This window comes from Streptopelia decaocto, assembly GCF_964273445.1.
Source record: "Streptopelia decaocto genome assembly, chromosome: 1".
Classification (NCBI taxonomy): domain Eukaryota; kingdom Metazoa; phylum Chordata; class Aves; order Columbiformes; family Columbidae; genus Streptopelia; species Streptopelia decaocto.
The window spans coordinates 15,628,688-15,650,141 of NC_138663.1; the positions used below are offsets into that span (position 1 = coordinate 15,628,688).

Here is a 21,454-nt window from a genome sequence, read left to right on the forward strand (position 1 = left end):
CTGGCATTGTTAAAAGCTTTCATCAAGAAGTGCGTGCTGATTGTAGTGTTTCTCTTTACCTCTAGAACAAAAGAATTGGTCACTTCTTGTTTTGGTTCTTAAGAAGCGAGATTGCCCAGTCCATGCATTACCAGCAGAGGTTTGCGGTCATCCTGGAAGCCTATCTTAGGGGCTGTGGAAAAGCAATGCTACACGATTTCATGAAGCAGGTTCAAGTAATTGAATTGCTGCATAAAGTCACGATGGAGATAAAATCAGTTTCTGCAGAAAAGTATGATGTCACTTCTCAAGGTATTTGCTGACAGGCATTTCTTTCTTTGTAATAATACTGTTTTCTCTCTTTGGGTGTGAAAATCTAGGCATAAAATTGTGATGTTTATTTAGAAAATTCATGGATAATTTACTGTCAAAGGGCATCTTTATTACTTCTTTTAAAATGCCAGTGTAAATTAATATTGATTGAACCAATAATACATTTGTTTGCTCATTCCACCCCAAAAGGGGAAGAATATCAATGTTCTAGACACGCAGTACTTTCCCATGCTTTGGCTTATCTTCTTGAACCTCACGCCATGCAGCTGGGAGACAGCTAAGTTTGTGTATATAACCCTTAGCTGAATGCCAGCACTGAAGAAAGAAGCAATCCAGGACACAAATATTAACTGGAAATAAAGAGGAAAAGTGGGACTTGCCAAGAAACACAGCCTTACCCTAGGCAGTCACTGAAAGACTCTTGGCAGGAGGACTGGGGAGGAGCCCAGTACAGCCCCCGCTGTGCCACAAAAGTAGCTGATGGACCAGCGGTATCTATACAAACTATACATCTCTGGGGTTTTGCAATGTGCTGAACAGGGGTCCTGTGAGACACAGATGTGGTATTGCTGTTTCTAGTTCTTGTCAGCACTGCTTTGGAAGCCACAGTAGGGTTATGCAATGCCTGTTTACCTCTGGGTTTTGTCTGCATTTATTTATTTTTCTTTTTCCCAGCTTCCTTAAAAGCTTGTTTGTCATGATTCCTATTAGTTGCTTGGTGTTGGGAATAAGTGCAAGGATATATATGACAATATTCAGATTCAAAAAGCTGTGGAGCGACAAGCTCTTCCTGCATGTTCAGCCTGGTATATTCCAGGCCGGAAGCCCTTGGTTCGGAAAGCCTTTGCACTCTGGTTCTGCAGAAGTGGCTGCTGTGGTGGCGTTTCAAAAGGAAGTTGAAGGAAAAATGCATTTATGCTTCAACATATAATTTAATATGTTACCACATAGTGTGAGTTAGGGGGCTTACTGCACCCCTTTATAAAATCTTATTTCTAAACAACTTTCTAAAATTTATGTTAAAATGCTCTATAATTAAATATATTTGGTCATAACTCCATGGTTTGGGAAGAAACTTTACAGCCTTGCAGATGCACATGTCTGTAACAGCACTGGTTTCCATAATACATTATCTTTGAAGGATATGTGGGCAAAGAAGAAAAGTTTCAAGAAAAAGCAATCACATTAACACCCACCAGGTTTTGAAGTTAAAGAATCTCTGTATGTAATGTGCAGCAGAACATTGAAAGATGACTTATATAATTGACATTTTCACTGAATAAGGCTTCCTGAAACTAAGGAGTGTCCTAATAATGCTATATCTAATTTAATTTATTCTCAGATTATTGAGGATATGGTTTTTCCCACAGGCACTCTCTACTTCTTACATTTCTAAAAATGTATATCCTAACATTTCTTCTTAAGTTTATTGCTTCTTTTTTGCTCCATCATTTCTAATGTTCATAGCCGTTTATATTTTCAGTCTGAATGTTTCCGACTGTTTCCTTTTGTCATGCAGCCTCATCTAATTCCTGTATTTATTTTTCTTCTTCCAGTATTTGTGGATTTTTTTTAAAGAATAAATTCCTTCCTTTTAGATCCATATTAGTCCAGTAGCAGTCATGCTGTCATACTGTTTCTTTCACTTTTCATGTAGTCTCTGTGCTTATATTTGAACAGAACAAGTAATAATAAATAATTTCTGCAGATCATAGTGTTACAGCTTGCATAGGATTATCTGCTTTCATCACCATTCTGTGCTAGATGATTTGTCTCCCAAGAATGCGTCTATGCAGCTGTTTCTTCTCTCAAAATACATAGCACTTTGTTCTTAAGCCAGAACAACTTGAAAATTGTTTTAGCAAATGCCTTCACTTGCAATTTAAACTCAACTAATTCCTGATCTTTACTATCTTCAATTGGTCAGCATACAGTATTCAAATTACATTACAATGAGGAGACTTAATGAAATCAAGCTATATTTGTCTAGGAAATACATAGTTACATTTTAGAAAGCTGTTTCATGACCCAAATTATGACAGCCTGAGGGGTTTCGGGTTGGGTCTGGTTTTGGATTTGGTTTTGGTCTGTTTTTGAAAGATATCTAATTATAAAGCCCACTTATTAGCTCTGCTATATTGCTGTCAGATTTTTTTTTTCTACCAGAAGAGATACCACATTAGTCACCTGGCACTGCTAGGTAGTTCTTCTCTAAAAGCCTTTAGGATAGGTGTAGCAGTTGTGTTCTGTGAGTTCTCAGGTAATTCTTCTGGCTTGAATTACTTAATTTGATAGCAGCTTTAGAAACGTCTTCATTTTCTGGACGTGACCCAGCAATGTGCGCTTGCAGCCCAAAAAAACAACCATACCCTGGGCTGCATCAACAGGAGCATGGCCAGCAGGTCAGGAAGGTGATTCTGCCCCTCTGCTCTGCTCTGGTGAGACCCCAGCTGCAGTGCTGAGTCCAGCTCTGGATTCCTCAGTACAGGACAGACATGGACCTGTTGGAGAGGGGCCAGAGGAGGGACATCAAGATGATCAGAGGGCTGGAACAGCTCTGCTGTGAGGACAGGCTGAGAGAGTTGGGGTTGTTCTGCCTGGAGAAGAGAAGGCTCCAGGGAGACCTAATCGTGGCCTTTGAATACTTAAAAGGGGCCTATAAGAGAGATAGGGACAGACTTTTTAGCAGAGACTGTTGTGACAGGACAAGGGGTAATGGTCTTAAACTAAAAGAGGGGAGATTCGGGCTAGACATGAGGAAGAACTTTTTTTCAATGAAGGTGGTGAAACACAGGCCCAGGTTGCCCAGAGAGGTGGTAGTTGCCCCGTCTCTGGAAACATCCCAGGCCAGGCTGGACGGGGCTCTGAGCAACCTGATCTAGTTGAAGATGTTCCTGCTCATTGCAGGTAGGTTGGACTAGATGACCTTTGGTGATGGCTTCCAGCCCAAACCATTCTATGATTGCATGATGTTATGATTTTGTATATAAAGTATCCAGGCCTGTGTCTAGCTTTCTCATTACAATTTTTTGCTCTTTAATTTTTATCTCCAAAATTACTTGAACATGTATACACAGCCTCTGCTGTGATGCTGCAGTTTTTTATCTGACAGAGTTCAGGTCTTTGTCTTAACGTAGGGTAATACCCGGTATATTTCTTGTGCTGCTAACACCTGCTAGCTGAGATGAACAGAGTGCATCATATGTAGTATAATGCGTACCGTTCTAAGCTGAAGATTCAGAAGCTTGAGGTTTTATGAATGAAAAAAATCGGTTTATACGTGACTATTAAAATTCTTGTTCATATAAATATACAACAAATTTTCTTCTCACTGGAATGTGAGATTAACAAGGCCGCACTGTGAAACCAGTTTTAGAAGGACTGGAAACTCAGTATCTTTATACTTAGAGTTCTTATGTTTACAGTATAATTGACTCCAAGAATTCAAGAGCCATGAGTTTGCAAGAGCAATGCTTTTAAATGCCCCCATGGCATAAGGAAAAAATATTTTTAGGTGTGTTGTGCTGTGTTTTGGTTTTAAATGAAAGATGAGAATCTTCAGAAGAACGCCAAGCACTATGCAGTACTTCAAACACTGTAGCAGGAACATGACTTGTGAGGTTCTTAAAGACTTTAAGTATCTGAAACAGCCCTGACCATTAATAGTGCAAGTGAAAGAGTCTTCCTCTGTTCCTCAAATCAGGAGATCCTTGAGGAAAGCAACTTTAAAAGTAGCTAAATGGAGGAGGTTTTTGGCTAAATCATGATGCTTAACAAGTTTGATTACCTATAATATTTTTACCTTTCAACTTTAGATTTCATTGTGTTTTCTTACTTGTAATTGCAGTTATTGCACAGCTGAGACAAAAGCTTGAAAAACTACAGAGCAGCAAACTTCCAGAAAGTTTTAGAGTTCCATATGATCCTGGGCTCAGAGCAGGAGCCCTGGTTGTAAGTATATTCTGAGTTTCTACAAATTCTTTTTGAAAATAACCCCTTATATTTGCAAGTATGTGTCACTTGGTAAAAATTTTACTGTTTTCTCAAAAGTTCTTATTTCACTGTGAATATGATGACATTTTCATGGACTCAGTAAGTTTTTATTTCCGAAGCTATTAGCATTTTTCTAAATGTAATGACATGCCACCCTGCACTAAAAAAGTGCAACAACCCATAAAACCCTAATCATTAAATGGCAATTGCAATTATTCCATTACTTTAATCCAAGATTTAAGCAGGTAACTGACTTTTTTTTTACATTAAATACCTGTATAAAACTGTTTTATCTGACTTCAGGGGCTCTGGGATATTCAGTTCCTGTTCCTTCATTTACTTTCTCTGTCTTACCCAGACTCATATCTGTCATTAAGGTTTAGGTCCAGACCTTCATCTTACTGACAGAAATGTCTACCATAGCTATTTCTGTTTTTTTCAATGTGTCTATGTTTCTTTTGTTGCTTTTATTAGAAAATACATTAATATTTTGTTAGAAATACATTAGAAAAAACTTGGGTTTTTCTGTTTTGCTGCCTCCAGTTTTGTGGTGAGCTTGCAGTGGTTTATGTCGACTCAAAACCAAGATTAAGAAATCGGCAGATGTGTAGTGAAAGGGAATTGGCTCATGCATCTACTGTGCAATGTGAATTTTGGGTAAAGAAGCATTTTGAAGGTCTGTGGATTCACTTGATGAGCAGCAAGGAGCCTACAAGAAAAGAATCCCTTGATTTTTCTTTTAGCTAAGGACAGACAAACCATCCAACCTAAGGAATTGCCTAGTAGCAGGATACTCATTCGGGTAACTGATATTAGTTGTCTAAATGTGGCCATGTTTCTGTTGAATAAACCTGTGCCTTGGTAGACAGGTGATAACTCAGCTGTCTTCAAGCTGAGAGAGTGAAGCACCTCCTGGTTGGGCATGACTGAGGCACTGTCAGTACAGAAGTCAATTGAAACATGGTTTGCTCAGAAATACAGAATTTGTGGCTTCTTAAATATTATTTTCTCGATTGTATTTCTCTCTCTTTTGTGTACAAAAATCACCAACCGCTTGACAAAAAGTTTATTTCAAAATAAAAGAAAACGTCTTTCTGCATTTTTTAGTTTTTCTTCACATGGGAAGTATTCAGCCCTACCAGGACCTTCCTAGATGAAGAAAGCAATAGATTTAAAAAGGACAGTAGCTACGTCTAAAAATAGATGGGTTAGAGCCTTTTTTTTTCCCCCACAAACTATGTGAACAAAAATATTTGATAAACTGTATTGGTAAGCTTTCATTTCATCTTTTTTTTTTTTTTTCCTGATTTATAAGGTAAATCCAGTTTCAGAGATCAAGGAATATTTTTTCCTTTATCATGGACAGTGTTGGGCAAGTTCAGTGAGGCTTTATGTGGCAATTGAATACCATTCCTTACGTGTGCTTTCAGTGTGTTTCTTGTGGTACAACTGTTTGCAAGTTGGTAAAATACTCTGTAGCTGGTGTGTGAAAGGGTTGGTTGTGTTAATGTTTGAATACCTTGGCTAGCAAGCAATAACTGATGTGTATTTCACAGATAGAAAAATGTAAAGTAATGGCATCTAAGAAGAAACCCCTCTGGCTTGAGTTTAAATGTGCAGATCCAACAGCTCTATCAAATGAAACCATAGGCATAATCTTCAAACATGGAGATGACCTCCGTCAGGACATGCTTATTTTACAGGTATGATAGCTAAAACGTATAAAATTAGTAACATGAATGTTTTAAAATGGTTTGTCCTTTCAGAAGTGTGTATACCTTGTCTTTACTGTCCATATGAAATATGATATTGTCATTTCTTCTTTAAATAGTGTATGGTAAGGCTGCCATCAAAACTAGATCTTCTTTCTTGTCCTACAGTTTTTTATGTTAGTGCGTTGTTGGTTAACTCCAGTGGGATGGGGAAAGAGGAGAGGAAGAGTAAAAACAAAAAAACTTGTGGGCTGAGACAAAAATTGTTCAATAAGCAAAGGAGAAGTGGAAGAAGGGAGAAAACCAAGTGACATAAACTCCACACTCGCCACATCCCATGGGTAGACCAATGCTAAGCTAGTTCCTGCACAGGAAGGTGGCTAAGCTACCTAACCCCCTTCCTCTCTGTTTTATTGCTGAGCATGACATTATTTAGCATGGAATATTTATTTGATTGGTTTGGCTCACCTGCCTGCTTGTGTCCCCTCCCAGCCTCTTGTGCCCCCAATCTAGTCACAGCAGTGCAGAGTGAGAAACAGAGGCAGCCTTGGTGCTCTGCAAACACTGTATTGTATTATGTTGTATTGTGTTGGTCACACAGTGTTGTGTTGTTCACCAGCCCCAACCCCAGCACCATATGAGCTGCTCTGAAGAAAATTAACTTCATCCCAGCCAGAGCCAGTACACACTGTTACCCTGTTTTCTCCTGCTGTGTGCCATGCACACTTCACATTTTGGTATTCTAGAGAAGGAATCTTCCTTAGTGCAAGATGACCAGTTTTTCTAATGAAGCATTTTTAGCATTTATTTACGAAATAGGTGATGAATGAATGAATGAATGAATGAAAACCAAATCAGTAGGTAGCCTTGTTCTAGTAATATTTCAGTGCTTGTTCTGACAGAGTGCTTTGTTAAAACTTTTGGGGATATTTATGGGAAAAAAATGAACATACTTGCTAATGTATTCAATCTGAACTAAGGTAGAAATCATACAATATGTTTTTCAGCAAAACATATTGTATTATTTAATTAATAATATATTAATTAATACACTTTCTGAATACTTAAAATACTTTCTAAAACAGAAAAGATTGCCTGGGCACAAGATGGATGAGGAAATATAAACTCTGGTTCCATAACTGATAATCTCGAGTGGCTGCACACTTTCTGTATTTAGCACTTAGTCTGTAAAATAGACAAGTAAGTTTAGCCCCATCTCAGAAGTCTGAGTGGTGTTATTTGTGTGAGTAAAACGTGATGTCCAAATATTTTCAAATAGCTCAGCCTGTGCGTTTGTTTTTACTAGATTCTTCGAATTATGGAATCCATTTGGGAAGCAGAATCCTTGGACCTCTGTTTGTTACCGTATGGTTGTATTTCTACAGGAAACAAAATAGGTAAGTGGTCACACTTCCTGTGGTTAGAAATTCAAAATACCTTAGTTACAGAAGTTGTGTGCAGGAGAACTATTCTGGTGTGCACTGTGGTCCTGAGGTAAATAGCAGTTGATTAGACTTTCTCTGCACAACCTTCAGTTACTCTTAGCGATGGTTCCTGCCCTTCTGGCGGGTGTCCTTCAGCTGCTGCCCTGGCTGAACCCACTGTGGTTCCTGTGCAAGTCCAACGTTTGGCTCCTGCTGCGAGTTCTCTTTAATAACAGTATTTGGCATAAAAAAGCAGTGAAAGTGAGTGAGTTATACAAGAGGTGTTTTAATGAGAATGAGATAAAGAGTTGAAATAGCAGAACATTTATGGGTTTTTTCCATGTCCTAAAGCTTTGTACCCTATACTACACAGAAGCAACAGCATTACTCAACAGGATGCTCCAGTGATATTTCTCAGGGGGCATTAGTTCCTGCAGCACAGATGATATATTTTCCAGAATTCCTGGTGGGAAAAATGGAGTAGTCGCTTACAAAGCTTCTGGAGAACTGTGTGATGGTGTGTAGAGCAACCTGATCAGCTCTGGAAGAGTCCAATTACATCCAGAAATGCCAAACCGATGTATAATTTATACATCCTGATGGCTCTGAACTGACTCTTTGTGTTTGGATTTGCATATATTATGTACTCTAGCGCATCTACATTGCAGAGTTCCCTGGTATCCAGCTAATACAGAATTGACTGCAGAGTCAATTCTGCTGAGCAGTTCTTGAACGATTGGATGGAGGAAAAGACGAATCAGTGTAGAAAAATTGGCCATGCCCAAAGGAAGCTGTTGCGCTGAAAAAAGTGCTTTGGCCTCTATAAACAGTGCATCAGTGAGACAGATTAGCAAGTACAGCTCTGCCATTTACTTATAAAGCTTGAGCGTGTAAAAATTAGCAAGTTTGTTAATTCCTGTCATTGGTTTGGCTGGCAATGTGATAGTAACTGCATGGATTCATAAAACAATGATAATATAAATATTGCTCTTTGTCTCCCATGATCTCCAGCTTTTTAGTTCTATCCTTTTTCAGCAATATATTTTGATTTATGGATTGAAGAATAATGAACTGAGCCCAGTAAAATTAAGAACTCTTTTTAACATATATCTGTAATGTACTTCCTCTCTAAAATACATTGCCACATAAGTTTTTTATCATCCTTTCTTTTGGCTTCAAGATATCTCAGCAATGCAAAAAACCCAAACTCACTGATAAAATACATGGTAGAGTGACATGAGAGTTTTTTTTTCTCCTGATATAAGTGTTTTAAAATAAAATAAATTGTATTAAGGGATTTCTAATAATGAATGAAATGGAACATTACATCTCAAAATACTAACTGTAAATTTATAGAGGCTCGGGTTTTTTCCTGTCCTGTAGGTATGCTATAACAAACTTATTTTTTAGAGAGATTTTTAGGATTTAATTTAATTTTGTTTAAAATCATCTTAAGACAATGTCATGTATTGAAATAATGGAGGAAGGTGGAGTAATCCTGCCAGTGATCCTAGCATTCTTGTATTCAAGTTACAGACTTAATTATTCTTTCATAAATTCTCCCCATTTTTTATCTCAAGGAAATAATTGTTTATTTTCCTATACACAATATTCATATGTGGTCTTCTTCCAAGTTGCCTCTTCCCTCCATTTTAGTATTTCCGTAGAACTTGGGGTAGTTTCTGTGTGTTCACGTGAGGACAGCGCCCCATTCTACACCAAACACAGGGAGGCAGCCAGGAGTCTCACACCTGGGATGGCCATCCCTTCTCCTGTAGAGCTTCCTCTGTCTGTTGAAGACATCTGCGTTCAGTGCAGTTTGCAATTTTGGAACATCTGTCCCCTCTGCTACTGTTGCCAAGTAGACCTCTGTAGGAGGAACTTTCTCTTCTACGTATCACTGATAAAAGATCATACCCTACTCTCTCTCTCTTTGACATGGCCATATGTCCATGGCTCAGCAAGGCAATTATCATCACTTACTATGCTGCGTCACTGCCAAATTTAAGAAGTTCAAGCTGACACTCAATAGGAGGGTCCTCTGCTTTAGTACTGCAGGTCCCCAGAAGCCCAGAGCGTGGTGCGTTTGCTGCTGCGCTTCCTCCGATGGAATACAGCCCAGCTGAGACCAGTAGAGGGAGATTTGTGAGCACAGGCAGAAAAAGCCTTTTCAACAGCTGGAATGTGACCTGGAGCTCATTCCCAGGAAGAAAACAACAGCTTGACAAGCACAGACCAAAACACAGAGCTTTTTAATTTTATGGTGTTGGTAGCGGGTTTTGAAGGTTGTATTTCCATCATAGTTTTATTACAAACAAATTCAGGCCACTGTCAAGGCAGAAGAAATACCTTCATGAGTTATTCAGCCATGAATTCAGCTGTCTGTGGAAGGCGGGGGCAGGAAGAGATTGTAACCCTGTCACTGAAAAGTTTGCACATAATTCAGTAATTGAAGAAGGGTAGGACTGTTAATAGATAGAAATTCATCCATTTCAGAGAGATAGTCAAACTGAAACCAAATCAGAAACTGCTTTTAATCACTTTGTGGAGAAAGGGATGTATTTGTTTGCTTATTTATCTTTGAGCTGGAGCTGAAGCCACGCTTTTACCTAGAAGACACTGTTGAACTTGAACCAGAGCAAGAAAATACGTTCCCAGCTACCAAATAAGTCCAACTAAAATCTGGCTTTCCCCATGCAGACATGCCCAGTACGTGGGCAGACTGCATTTGCCAGCCTTGGCTACAGTGCAGAATTGTGTTGTATCCTCTGTTTCTGCTTTTCTTTCTACTTTCCTTTTCATCACATGCCATGTTGGTATGAACAGTACAAGTCTATTTCTGCATCATATTGCTGTGATGTGCTGATTTGCCTTTGTGAGGTTCTGTTCAGTTTAGGGACAAACCTCTGAGCCCCAACAGCCAGAGCTTTCCACCAGCAATCCTACTGCTATACATCACTGTGTACTGGTATTTCTGAACCTTTCTGTGCATATGCACACATAACTTTAAATTGGATTTACTGCAGGAGGGACAGCTCTGCTCCTGTGCCACAGCTCTGGCAACACTTGTGTCCCCAGGTTGCTGCAAAGCTGCAGCTTCTCTTCAGCTCCTCAAATCTGTGAAGTTGGAGAGAAGCTGGTGGGAATGTGAATGATACCTGGGCTTACGTAGGGGATGAGGATAGGAGGTAGTTCCTTTCCTTGGGAAAACCCTTATGCAGAGGGTCACCACTCGTTTTGTGATTCTTTCCATTTTAAAAGGTTTTACATTCTCACAGAGGAGTTTAGGATGCCGGGCTAGTTACGAGTGCTGGCTGGTTTCAGCTGGGAATGAACCAGAACCAATGTTGCTTGTAAAATAAATTTCTGCTAACAACCTGTGAAAAAACCCGCAGTATTACATGTAATTTGTTATGTTTGTATTTAAATTTAATAACTATTAATGTCTTCCTTGTTTTCTGTAGGAATGATCGAAATTGTGAAAGATGCTACAACAATTGCCAAAATTCAGCAGAGTACAGTTGGAAACACTGGTGCATTTAAGGATGAAATACTAAATCAGTGGCTCAAGGAAAGATGCATGATTGAAGAGAAGGTGAGTTCTTTGAATTTTTAAGTAGGATTTTGAAATGCCCTCTACTAATTTAGGAGCGCAGAGCCCATGCGGTTGTGTTTGTGTTATTTACGTGAGTTTAAAAAATCCATTCATTTTCCTTGTACTCAGCCACAGGTGTCTGTGAAAGAGCCTTTGGAATCCAGCTGGCAATCGAGTTTCCAAGAAACAAGATGCTTTAGAAATGACTCCTTTGTCAGTGATATTTAGAAGTGATATGTGAGGAGCAGATTGAAAGGATATATAGTAACAGTGAAAGGCAATGTAGTTTTAGAGGATTTAAATACAAGTTTGGATCTTACAACTCCTTTGCTTAGGTAGGTCCAGTGACCTACTGGAGCTTTCTGGCAGTTTTTTTTCTCAGTGTGGAAAACTCTATGGTTATTTTATTTGTCCTAATGGATAGAGCCTACTCGCACAATACAGCGAGCGCAATGCAGGGCTGTGATCTTAATCTCTGCTGTGCAATGGTGTATTTTATAAGACAGTTTGCCTAACTGTTGCTAGATGCGTGTCGACAGAAAGGCATATGACTTTGAGAATGACAGAATTTAGTTTCTAGCATTGAAGCATGTAACATCTCTAAGATTTATTTTTAGTTTCAGGCAGCTGTGGAAAGATTTGTTTATTCTTGTGCTGGATACTGTGTGGCAACCTTTGTGCTTGGAATAGGAGACAGGCACAATGACAACATTATGATTACAGAAACAGGTGAGTTATTTTTTGGGAATTTCATAGAAGAGGTGGGGACTGTCTGTACTTCACTACATTTAATTGTTGTTTCAATAAATAATGCATTTAACAATGAATGAAGAGACAATCCAGTTCTGTCGGCAGTGCTTAGAAGTTCAGGTCCTCCTGTGATGTTGAAATGTATTGTCAACCCTTTCGGCCTTCATATAGGCTCTAGATATTTATCATTAATAATGTCATTCTTTTTCAAGGCTGAGTTTGTTGCAAACTAAGTCATGAGGAATGTAAAACTATTTTGGGTCTAGATCTAAAAGCCAAAAAACTTTAAAAAGCGGACAGCTATTCACCTGTCTAGACAGTGGGTGTGGTTCTGACAGTGGTTAGTGGAACCATAACTGTGTCAGAATTCAGATGTTACTGGACTGTTTTCACTTCCAAGGAACATAAGTGCTTTATATACCTTTGTAGGAAATCCTAGAAAATAAGTGTACATGGATTGTATTGGTTTTGCTGCTGATGTCTGTGGGACGGTTACAATCCTCCTGAAAGAACCACATTTTTTTGGTATTACAAACTTTGGGAATTATTTCTGTAGCTGCTCATTGGTTCATCCCTAATTTCACTTGTCTGTGGAAGCCCCAGAAAGGACCCCAGAACAAACGCTACATATGGAGGGGTTTTATTTGGTCTAAGAAATTCACTTCCAGTTTCATGACTATCTTGCTTCATAATTAGTCTTTACATAATGCTAAAAGACAGAAAATACTTTTGGGCTCAATTAGAAGGCTGTATATTTAATATTAATCATATTGTAGTTAAAGTTTTACCAGTTGAAGGCTAGAGAGACAATATACCCTGAAGGCAGAAATGAGCTAATTGAAAACTACAGTAAAAAAGTTTGCCAGAGTCCTTGAGGAAAAAACAGACAAAGAAATGGTGTAGTTTCAACATTATATATCATATAACGCAATGTTAGTGCCCATAGGCAGAAAATGAGGGACAGGTCAGTAGGAAACAGGGAAAGGAAGGTTTCTCTGTTGTGGTGGGAGAAGGTTGGCCTTGGAGTCTTGAGCCAGAGCAGCCAGAAGGGTGTCAGTCCGAGAGGTCTGCAGAGGGTGTCAGGTTTGGGGTCAGTTGGGATGACTCAGAAACTGGCTGAAAGGCTGGAACATCTAAGGATGTTCCACCTAATGATCACTGTTCAGTATCATCTTGGCTCTGAGCAACCTGATCTAGTTAAAATGTCCCTGCTCATTGCAGGAGGGTTGGAGTAGATGACCTTTGAAGGTCCCTTCCAACCCAAACCATTTGTCGATTCTATGATTTTATCTTTCTGTATACATGTACATTACAAAGCTGTTTTTAAGTAACCATACTCTCTTCTCTGCTAGTGAAAGCAATAAAGTAATCTGAAGAACAGCAGCACACTCCAGTCCTGTAGGTGTAGTGATCCTTTTTCTTTGCTTTCTTGGGACTTGATACCCTATTACAATCTCGAAAGTTATGCAAAGGGTAACAATGCAAATTTCTGCACAGTACAGGGTGGTTTAAAAATCAGTAATGAAGGTCTGTGAGGAAGAAGCAGCATGGTTCTCGTGAATGACATTAGCCAAGGAGCTGGATAGCACCAGAATCCCTTGGCTGTTTGAAACACAACCCACAAGCCTTTTCCATGTAGTTCTGGGAGCTGATTGTTATAGATCTGAGGCACAAGCTTTCCTTGGTTGATTTTTGAAAAGCTGTGAGTGTATGTTTAGAAAATACAGCAGTTCTGCCTGTTTTATAACAACTGCCAAAGATAAATAAAAAGTAGCTTTGCCAAGAGGACATAACTATATATTTCAAAAAAGAAGAGTGAAAATAGACTCTTCTGATGAACTAAAAAGTGATCTTATATACTCTAAAAGAGAGGGCTTGTAATTATTGTGAAAACAAGTAAGTGTCCGTGACAGTTTCTTATATTTGAGCCTAACCGTGACTACTTCTCTTTATGAAGGTAACCTTTTCCATATTGATTTTGGCCATATTCTTGGGAATTATAAAAGCTTCCTTGGAATTAATAAGGAAAGAGTTCCTTTTGTGCTGACTCCAGATTTCCTGTTTGTCATGGGGACTTCCGGAAAGAAGACAAGTCTCCATTTCCATAAATTTCAGGTAAGGGTGAATATCTAGCTGCAAATCAAAGCAGTGGTTTTTACCCTCTGAAATGAATATCAGTGCTTTAGTTTTCAAAGATCTAGGCTCTTGGGTATTATGTTAATTAGATTTACTGAATCATAATGCAATTCTGGGATATTTTAGGCCCAACTAAGAGCAAAAATTATCTGTAGGATTATGGGAACTAGAATTCAAATGTCTACAAAGCCACATTGAAAAGCTTCAGTTAGCAGCAGACTGCGTAAGCAGTACTTTCTTTGTTTCTTGTCTTGATCGAAAATACCTTGTGGAGGGCTTCAGTGTTTGTGCCGTTAGAGGAGCCTGGGAGCACTAAGCAGAGCCTTGTGTGCAGTACGAGCAGGTGGGTGGCATTTCTTCGCGGGTTCTGCTGGTCTTATTCTCTCCTGATTCTGCCCTCGTGGGCTGGGGATTGGACTGCTGCATGGGAATGGAAATCTGCAGTGACCCTGAGCTGTGTCAGGTTCTGGTCTTGTGAAGTGAATGGGCTTAACGCTCTGAAAGAGAAGGAAATCTGTTCTATTGTAGCTTCTATTTGAAACTGAGCCCCTCTGAAGCAGTTGTGATTTTTCAAGCTTGTTTAGGAGCAACACAAAATGCTGTTTAGCATGTTTAATGAAATGGCTGAGCAGAAGTAAATGAATGTCTGGGGTGTTATTCCTTGGCTCATCTTTAGGGACTGCAGATAAGTGCTTGATTTAGAAAGCAGGTTCCCTGTCATGTGAAAAGTCTCCTCCAGAGTGTGAGTCAAAGGAAAAGCCAAACTTAGATGTTCAGGATTCCCTGTGAACGAACCAGTCTCTCTGTCCTGAGTCTAGTTTTTCAACCTGAGTACCCGATTAAGGTTCTTATTGTTGGATAGTGAGTATGTTGCTTTGAACATACACATGACTGTACAGCAAATAACGGGGCAACTGTCGCCCTTGAGCCCAGACTTCTGAAAATAACTAAAGAACCAGGTGCGATTTTTGAGTCTTTGTTTTGCACAAGGACTGTCTGTACCATGGCACGGGTGTTTTGAAGGAGGCTTGTAGCTCAGAAGGTTTCAGGGCAGGTGGGTTTTGCAGTGGGAGGGCAGTGCTGAGCCCACGCTCTCCAGGAGCCGGTGAGCGGTGCTGCGTGCGGGAAGGCTGTGTGAGCCATGAGTGTGTGTGAGGCTGGAACACCACTGGGGGTGTGTCGCTTCATAGAAGACCTCTGTTCTGGAAGTAGAAAATAGTTGAAAAAGTGAAGGTGCCTAAGTGGAGAGCTGGAAGACAAGCAACCTGTCAGTGTAATAAGGTAATGTTGTGTTTGTGTATATGGATCATCCAGCGTTTTAGAGAATACATGACCTTTCCTTCAGCAACCCAAATACCAAAAGCACTAGGAGGTGACTTCGGTCTTGGCCTCTCTTCAGTAGGCTGTGCCTTCAGTCCTGCGTTTGACTGAACATACATTCTGTCACTCTGGTATGAGTTACCAAGTACTGCTGCCATGCAGAGGGTTTAGGAGCCGTGACAGTGCCAGAGTCATTTCCGCTGGTGTCGTTAACCAGCTGAGAGGTGATTAATGTGCTTTACCTTTGTGAACTGTGACTGTGATGTGTGAGTTGGTCAGTTTAAATGGAATGATTTAGACACAGGCAACAGTAATACTGACCCAAAAATGCGCCTTAGTGTACAGTTGCTGCAGTAGTTACTGTTTATAAACTGCTATTCTGGTAGTACATTAAAATGCTTTCCTGCTTCAAAGACTAATAAAATACTTCCATAAAAGTAAAATAGTAACACAGAGCAAGATCTGCATCACATATTTTGCTGTAAAATATGGGGGTTTTTAATTACATGGTCAGAGTAAAAAAATACACAAAATTATAGCTTCACTTTTCAACTGGCTGGATTAATCATGTTTCCTAATATTGAGGGATTCATTCAGTGTGCCTGCTGACTCATTCATATATTAATGGAAAAGTCTCAGCATTTGTCCTTTATTAATTTTTGAGAGCATATCCCATTAATTTGTACTTTCAACTACATTAAAATACCTTGTAGTTGAGAGGAGTCTTTTTTTTAAATTTTATTTCTCTGTCACGTATTAGATACAGTCCATACAGATAGATGTGTTAGCCGTAGCTCATATTTCAGGTGTCAGAGGAGGTTAATTAGACAAATAATTTTGACCAAAGTTCACTGCAACAGAGTATAATTCAGTATTAGTAAACTCCTAAAGCTGTCAGTGGCCTGGCAACTTTTCTGGAACTAGCAATAAAGCGCGTTCCTATTAGCTCTTAATCTAAATTTTGCTTCCCTTTTTGTTAGCATTCCTTACGATGGTGTAATGAAAGTTAGATGCCAGATGTTATTAATGACATTACAGAAACACTGAGTAGGAAGCAGTATTTGATGGTTATTTGTCCTAATCACAAATATGTATTTAAGCATAACTTAATCTGATAAGAAGAGTATTTTTCTGTTCCATCCATGGATTTTTCAGCTGCCTTAGTACTGCCCAGATTTCTCTTGCTGCAGGTGTCAGATGTGGTGGCTTTTCCTTTCGAGCCTTTGCCTGAAACCCGTGTAACTCTCTTACTTCTGTGTGCACACAACTTTTTCCCTTCTTACTTGTAGAAACCCTTGAGGGAGCCTCATCTGGTTTTTGTAGTCTTTTGAGCTTTGTCTATCGTTTGCCTAAAATTGTCATTGCTAGTTTAGCATGTGTTTATTTCATTATATGTTTATTTTACTTAAATAACAATCTTTCATTACTTTGCTGATTTGATAATATAGAGGTCTGTCTTTTCAGTACTTATCAGCTTCTTCTGTACCATTTGTTTACAAATGCTCGTGTATCTGATTGTCAAATAAAGGTGACAGAAAGCAAGAGGGTGTACAATTCATCATGGAAAAATATTAATAGTACATTGTACAGAGAAGGGATGGCCTGTGTAACAAAACTTGGACACTTCATATTATAAAAATGCCTGATCTTTTCGATACTAAGGAGAGTTTCAAGTTCTCAAAATAATTATTCTTTATTCTGTCTATTGGACAACAGGAGGTTGGTTTCTCCTCAGCTCCTCTCTTTTTGCCTATGGCTTTAGATCAGTTAGCAGCTTTCTTTTTGATCCCATGGCAAACATCTACGTATCCTTGACACATACGTATGTGTTATTTTTGGTTCTCGCTGCCTCTCTCCGGAGTGTAAAAATTAATTTTCTTGGAAGATGTTAATTAAAAACTCCACTCAGTTTCTGTCTGAATAAATAACAGTAACAGGCAGATACAGATTTTTTTAAATCTTCTGAATTCTGGAAGGACTTTTGAGATGCAGTGATGCCAGGTTCTTGACTGCATAATTGTTGTTCTTTCTCAGATACCGGCAGTAGTGAGATGCATCATCCTTAGAGAAATGTAAATGTAAAACCTTCTTTGATATAACTATAAAGAGCTTTCATCTCTTTCAAGCAGAACAAAACACACACGCACTCTCGTGACAAGATTTCCCTGTTTGAAGTTTATAATACATAAGTAGAATTATTTTTTTTTTCTCTTATGTCATGGAGAGAAACTAATCCCTGTGATAAGATGATGGTATTTTCTGCTGTAAATTGTGCTTTGACCATTGCAACTTATCTTTTGCTTCTCTAGAGCTAAACTAACATTAGAGTCATAAGTATGATCTTACTTCAGGACAGAATTTATTTGGAAACAGAGCAAAAGATTGAAGGGCCCAGGCAATAGGGAAGAAGAAACCCTGCAGACAGATCTTCAACATATCATCTTGCTTCCTTAGCATCTTCTGACCTGTCTGGTTGGTTCTCCTGGTGTTGCTGATGTGAACAGTGATAAATGTTAAGGTTATTCATGCAATTCTAGCTGTTTCTAAGGAAGAAAAAAGCATACACCTTGTCAAAAACAAATGGTGTTCTAGAGGGCTGATGAGATTTGGTGGAACTTATAAAATACTTGGATTTCTTAAGAATTCTTTAAAAAATTCATATGCATTTGTGGAAAGGTTAATTAGCATTGCTTCAGCTTTGGTTTTAATAGCAACAATCTTCTTGGAAATATTTTTCATCTTTTTACATTACTGCATTGCAGGCCCAATTTCACTTTCTGATATATGATATCTTCATTGCGTTGTCTTCCTTAAGATGTTATTTCTAAAAGTAAATGAGTAATAAATTCAATATAAGAAATAATCATTTCAGTTTATGTATTAGTCACTTAGCATTAAATATTCTTTTCAAAAGCATTGCGTGTTTTTCCAAGCTGCCTCAATTTTCTTCTTCTAAATATTATGTTTTTAAGCACAAATTACTTCTATATGGAAGTTAAAAGGCTATTAAAAAATTTATGGAATCCAATATATATAAGCATGGAAGTCCTACAGCCAGGCAGTGTGCCTGGAAACTAGAGCTGTCAGCTGGAAACATTTCTCAGAACACCAAGCCTGAAAAATCTCCATTAAATAAGCCAGCACCTCTGCAAAGTAGATAGATAGATAGATCCATAGATAGACAGACAGATAGATATGGGTATCTATAAAATGAAGAGCAGTCCCCTGGAGGTGCTGCTTTATTCAGTATCACTTGCCATCCCATGGTTTTTAAAGGGAATGTACCAACTGGAAAGGAAGACAGTGAATTGTTTCCATGTCTTTTAACAGCCACAGAAAGACATCATATGACAGGGAAACTGGAAATTTTGGTGAAGCTAAGGTTTTATGCTTTAGTAATTGATATAATATTATTAAAGAGAGCCTTTAGTTTGTGCAACAGTGACTGTTGCCCCAAGGTGTGGGGGTGAATTGAAGTAATAGCGAGTGACGGAGGCAGAAGTTCACGTCACGTTCCTGCTCAGGTGAATGGCTCTGTTGGGTCTCCTCTGATGTCCTCGAGTCATTGAATAGTGTTGGTGATTGAGAGCCCTGTGAAAATCCTACCCTGTCCCTCTCAGTTCACCTCAATTAACTGAAAATTCTTCTCTCTTGTAGGACGTATGCGTGAAGGCTTATTTAGCTCTTCGACATCACACAAACCTGCTGATCATCCTGTTCTCCATGATGCTAATGACTGGAATGCCCCAGTTAACCAGCAAAGAGGATATTGAATATATCCGGGACGCGCTGACAGTTGGGAAAAGCGAAGACGATGCCAAAAAGCATTTTCTCGATCAGATAGAGGTTTGCAGAGATAAGGGCTGGACTGTGCAATTTAACTGGTTTTTACATCTTGTGCTTGGAATCAAACAAGGAGTAGAAAAGCATTCTGCTTAACATTTTATGTAAATGAACTGTGGGTGTAAATAGGAGGTTAGTGAATCTACATGTTATTTATGCATTCCGAATAAATGAGCAGTCAAAATTGCCTTTACTTTGCTGGCAGCTTAAATGGATCTTCTAAAAAGGCAAAGGACTTTTGCTCTGCCCCTCCAGAAGATCTTCCTGCAGTTAAGACTATGTTTTCTTCTGTAATGTCTAATGACACTTCATTTTTCTGGATTCTTTTAACTAGTTGCTTTGCTGATGTGGCCTGCATTTTTCTTGTTTTCTTTAGTAATAATTTCAGATAAATATGAAAGAAGAGCTTGAGTAAGATGATAACCTGCAAATCCAAGTAGAAATCCTCTATGACATTAGCTTAATTGTTCATGAGGGTCAAGCCCTTCAAAAGCGGAAGAATCTATTTAGAAATCTATTCTATTGAAATGTCTGTAAGCAATTCACTTCTTTCTCAGGGTGCCTTACACTCAAGTGTTCTTCACCCGCATCTTTCTGGTTTGTCCCTTCCTTAACACTTTGTCCTTTTTGGATTTTTAATATGTTGTTGGTGAAAAACAGCTTTGACTCCACCACTAGAGAAAATTACCTTACTATTAGTGTCGCCCGACACACACAACGGAGCTTGACTGTCCCGCCAGAAGAATTTCAGAGTTACCTGGAAGTTCCTCAGGTTTGAACCTGACATTCTGAAGGTTTAATTTTGAAAGGTTTTCTACTGTATTTTTTAATGGGGAACATCCATATTGTATTACAGATTATATTCCTACTGTAAAGTTACTATAATTCCACCTGCGTAGTAAAAGCTTTGTAGAAAAAGCGATGGTACTTCCTTGCTCCTTGGAGAAGACTTCTTATGTAAGAGAGTAATTGACATTTTACCAAATACTCAAGAAACCCAAAGTTATTTATTCTTTGGTAATATATTTTCAGGATATACCTAGAAGGAATTAAATGTAATCTTTAAAATTGTGTATATTTTGCTATTTATTTTTAAATTCCTTTAAAAGACTATACTACTGAAAAGCTATTTATGAAAGAAAAAAATCCTTATCTTTAATTTCAATATTTAAACTTAAAAGAGGAAAAAATGGGCAGTGTTAAGTAGAATTTTAACTTCTCTACTCTAGGATGCTGGCAAATCATCAAGTTTGCCTGTGGTAGGAAAGGAAAAAAATACATAGCATGAATTATTAGTCTTTGACTTGAATTGTTATGGTATCTTTCCTGCTAGTTGATTTTTACCAAAGACAGAAGATGGCTTACGATGTTGCTTTTTTGCACTTGTGCCCATGTAATTCCTTCTTTCATTGTAGTTTTACGTGGGTTTTACATTACGTATAAATGACTAACTGAATTTTTAAATTCTGTTATCATTTGCTTCGATCATTTCACAGAACTGTTAAGATTTTAACTACTGTTACCAGTGTTACTACTGAGTGTATTCTTGAAGGATTTTTAATAACTGTACTGTAATTGGTGTCTCAGTTATGAGACATGGCCAATCTGTTCTTGAAATGTAGATGTTTAATTGGTTACTGTGCACAACGATATTTTTACCGTATATGGCAGATTCTAGTTAGGGAAATCTGACAAGTTAAAGTGTCGAATATTTTGTTGTTCTGTTACATTATTATTCTGAACAAGATAGGCTTAAGACCGTACTAAAATATAAACTAAATGATGAATATTGTCTGTAAAATGATATTTTTAGAATTGTATTTTGTAGATCTGAAATAAATGAACATGTTCTATTCACTTGATTATCATTCATGAATATGCACTTTTGCCCAAAATACACATAAATATTTTTTACCCAGTTACTTAAAGACTATGTAATCTCAGTAAGAAATCATATTCACAGCCACACTCATAGGACTTGTTTTAGTTCCATATTAATAACTCTGCACAATGTCAGATACCTAAAATTTTAATAGTCTATAGTATTAGAATTGCAGTTATTATAATTGTAAAATGTGAATAGAGTATTACCATTTTGTAAGAGTGCTTGATTCATTCCTTGCTTGTTCTATAAAGAAAAATCTGAGGATTTAGTAAGTCCCTAGTTTTGAAAAATAAGTAAAACTACTGTTAAGTGTAACTCCGGAACAGGGAAATAAATGCCAATCACATTGGCAAAAAAAAATTAGAAGGGCCAAAGCCCAAGTAGAGCAGAGCCAGCTACTGCTGTAAAAGGCAACAAGAAATGTTTCTATAAATGTATCAGCTACAAGAGGAGGGCTAAGGAGAATCTCCATCCCCTGATGGTG

General features: G+C 38.3%; 1 protein-coding gene across 3 annotated transcripts in view; it reads left to right on the forward strand.

Annotated features, from left to right (window-relative positions):
* Positions 1–20,942, forward strand: part of PIK3CG (phosphatidylinositol-4,5-bisphosphate 3-kinase catalytic subunit gamma) — a 33,547-nt gene extending 12,605 nt beyond the window's left edge. For 2 of the 3 annotated variants that reach the window (XM_082076318.1, XM_082076319.1), the window contains exons 4-11: positions 66–291; positions 4,160–4,263; positions 5,862–6,008; positions 7,324–7,414; positions 10,906–11,036; positions 11,654–11,765; positions 13,744–13,901; positions 18,900–20,942. In XM_082076318.1, the coding sequence (XP_081932444.1) occupies positions 66–291; positions 4,160–4,263; positions 5,862–6,008; positions 7,324–7,414; positions 10,906–11,036; positions 11,654–11,765; positions 13,744–13,901; positions 18,900–19,181 (1,251 nt within the window). In that variant the 3' untranslated portion in view covers positions 19,182–20,942. The remainder of the gene's footprint in view (positions 1–65; positions 292–4,159; positions 4,264–5,861; positions 6,009–7,323; positions 7,415–10,905; positions 11,037–11,653; positions 11,766–13,743; positions 13,902–18,899) is intronic. The other variant, XM_082076320.1, reaches the window with a different exon arrangement.
* The last annotated feature ends 512 nt before the right edge of the window (positions 20,943–21,454 follow it).